The following is a 1,076-nucleotide window of genomic DNA, read 5'->3' as shown; positions in this document are numbered from 1 at the left end:
CTAGCACATTCTGTAATATGCTATATTAGGCAATTCTATCCTTGATAAAAAAACTTGGTCTACCATAGTAAATTTCTCTTTGACTTGCTGCCAGGAGAGCTCCTTTTTTGTAGCTGTATCTGCAGAAAAGTTAGTTTCCCTGAAACTATGTTTGAACTGGAGAGAGTGAATCTTAGCAATTGCTTTTTTCCATCTCATTTTGAAAAACCATGGCATTCTGTTTCTTACAAATTCAGTCACCATAGTCTTATAATCTAAGTTTAGAATTGCTTCTTGAATCTGCCATTCCACAGCTAACTCAACTGCACAGATGATTGCATATACCTCTGCAAGGTAATTTGTTGCAATGTCAATTCCTCCAGAGATTACTCCCAGAACTTGACATAAATGATCTCTTATTACCACACCAAAGCCGGCTACTCCAGGATTTCCAAAAGATGCCCCATCACAACAAAACATGACAACCCCAATTCTTGGTGTAATCCAATAACAAGGTTTTATGCAATGATATTTAAGTTTTCTTGTTTCCAATTTAAAGAAGAGAATTACCTGGTCATCAATATCATCACTCCATTTGTGACCTTTAATTTTGATTCCCCCCTCAAAGACTTCCTTTTTAATTTTGCTCTTAAAACATTAAATGTTTGGCTTAACTTGCTCAAATATCATCTTATTCTTTTGAAACGACAGATCTCTTAAGATTGCACAAGCAGTGATACCCCAACATTCTTTAATGAATGGGATCTTTCCTTTAGCATTATTCCACACTTCTTCAAAGGAATTAGGACTTTTAACTTTAAAAACAGGGCTTATCCAACTCCATATTTCTCTACTGAATCTGCACTCCCACAACAGATGATGCATATTGTCTTGATATGATTCACAAATGCAGCATCTAGAAGCAAGTTCAAACCCTCTTTCAACCAGAATAGTATCATCTACATAAATTCCCTGAACAAGTTTCCAGATGTTGCTTGCTATAGAAGGATGAAGATATGAATTCCAAATTTTCTTGTAACAATGTAAATGCTGTTCTTTATTTCTGAGTGAATTTATAGCAGATGAAGTTGTGAAAT

General features: G+C 35.0%; 1 protein-coding gene across 1 annotated transcript; it reads right to left on the bottom strand.

The window, feature by feature from the left end:
* On the bottom strand, window positions 1-459 carry LOC113291346. Its single transcript, XM_026540891.1, has one exon. It carries the CDS (start codon window positions 457-459, stop codon window positions 1-3), a length of 459 nt encoding a protein of 152 aa, XP_026396676.1.
* Between the last annotated feature and the right edge of the window lie 617 nt (window positions 460-1,076).

The sequence above is a fragment of the Papaver somniferum genome, chromosome 6 (assembly GCF_003573695.1).
Source record: "Papaver somniferum cultivar HN1 chromosome 6, ASM357369v1, whole genome shotgun sequence".
In the NCBI taxonomy this organism is placed as follows: Eukaryota; Viridiplantae; Streptophyta; class Magnoliopsida; order Ranunculales; family Papaveraceae; genus Papaver; species Papaver somniferum.
Note: the sequence above shows the minus strand (reverse complement) of the source record. Positions and strands in the feature narration are given on the sequence as shown.

Bases quoted from the DNA above. Each gene is read 5' to 3' on its own strand.
- LOC113291346 (XM_026540891.1), bottom strand. From the start codon at position 459: ATGTTTTGTTGTGATGGGGCATCTTTTGGAAATCCTGGAGTAGCCGGC.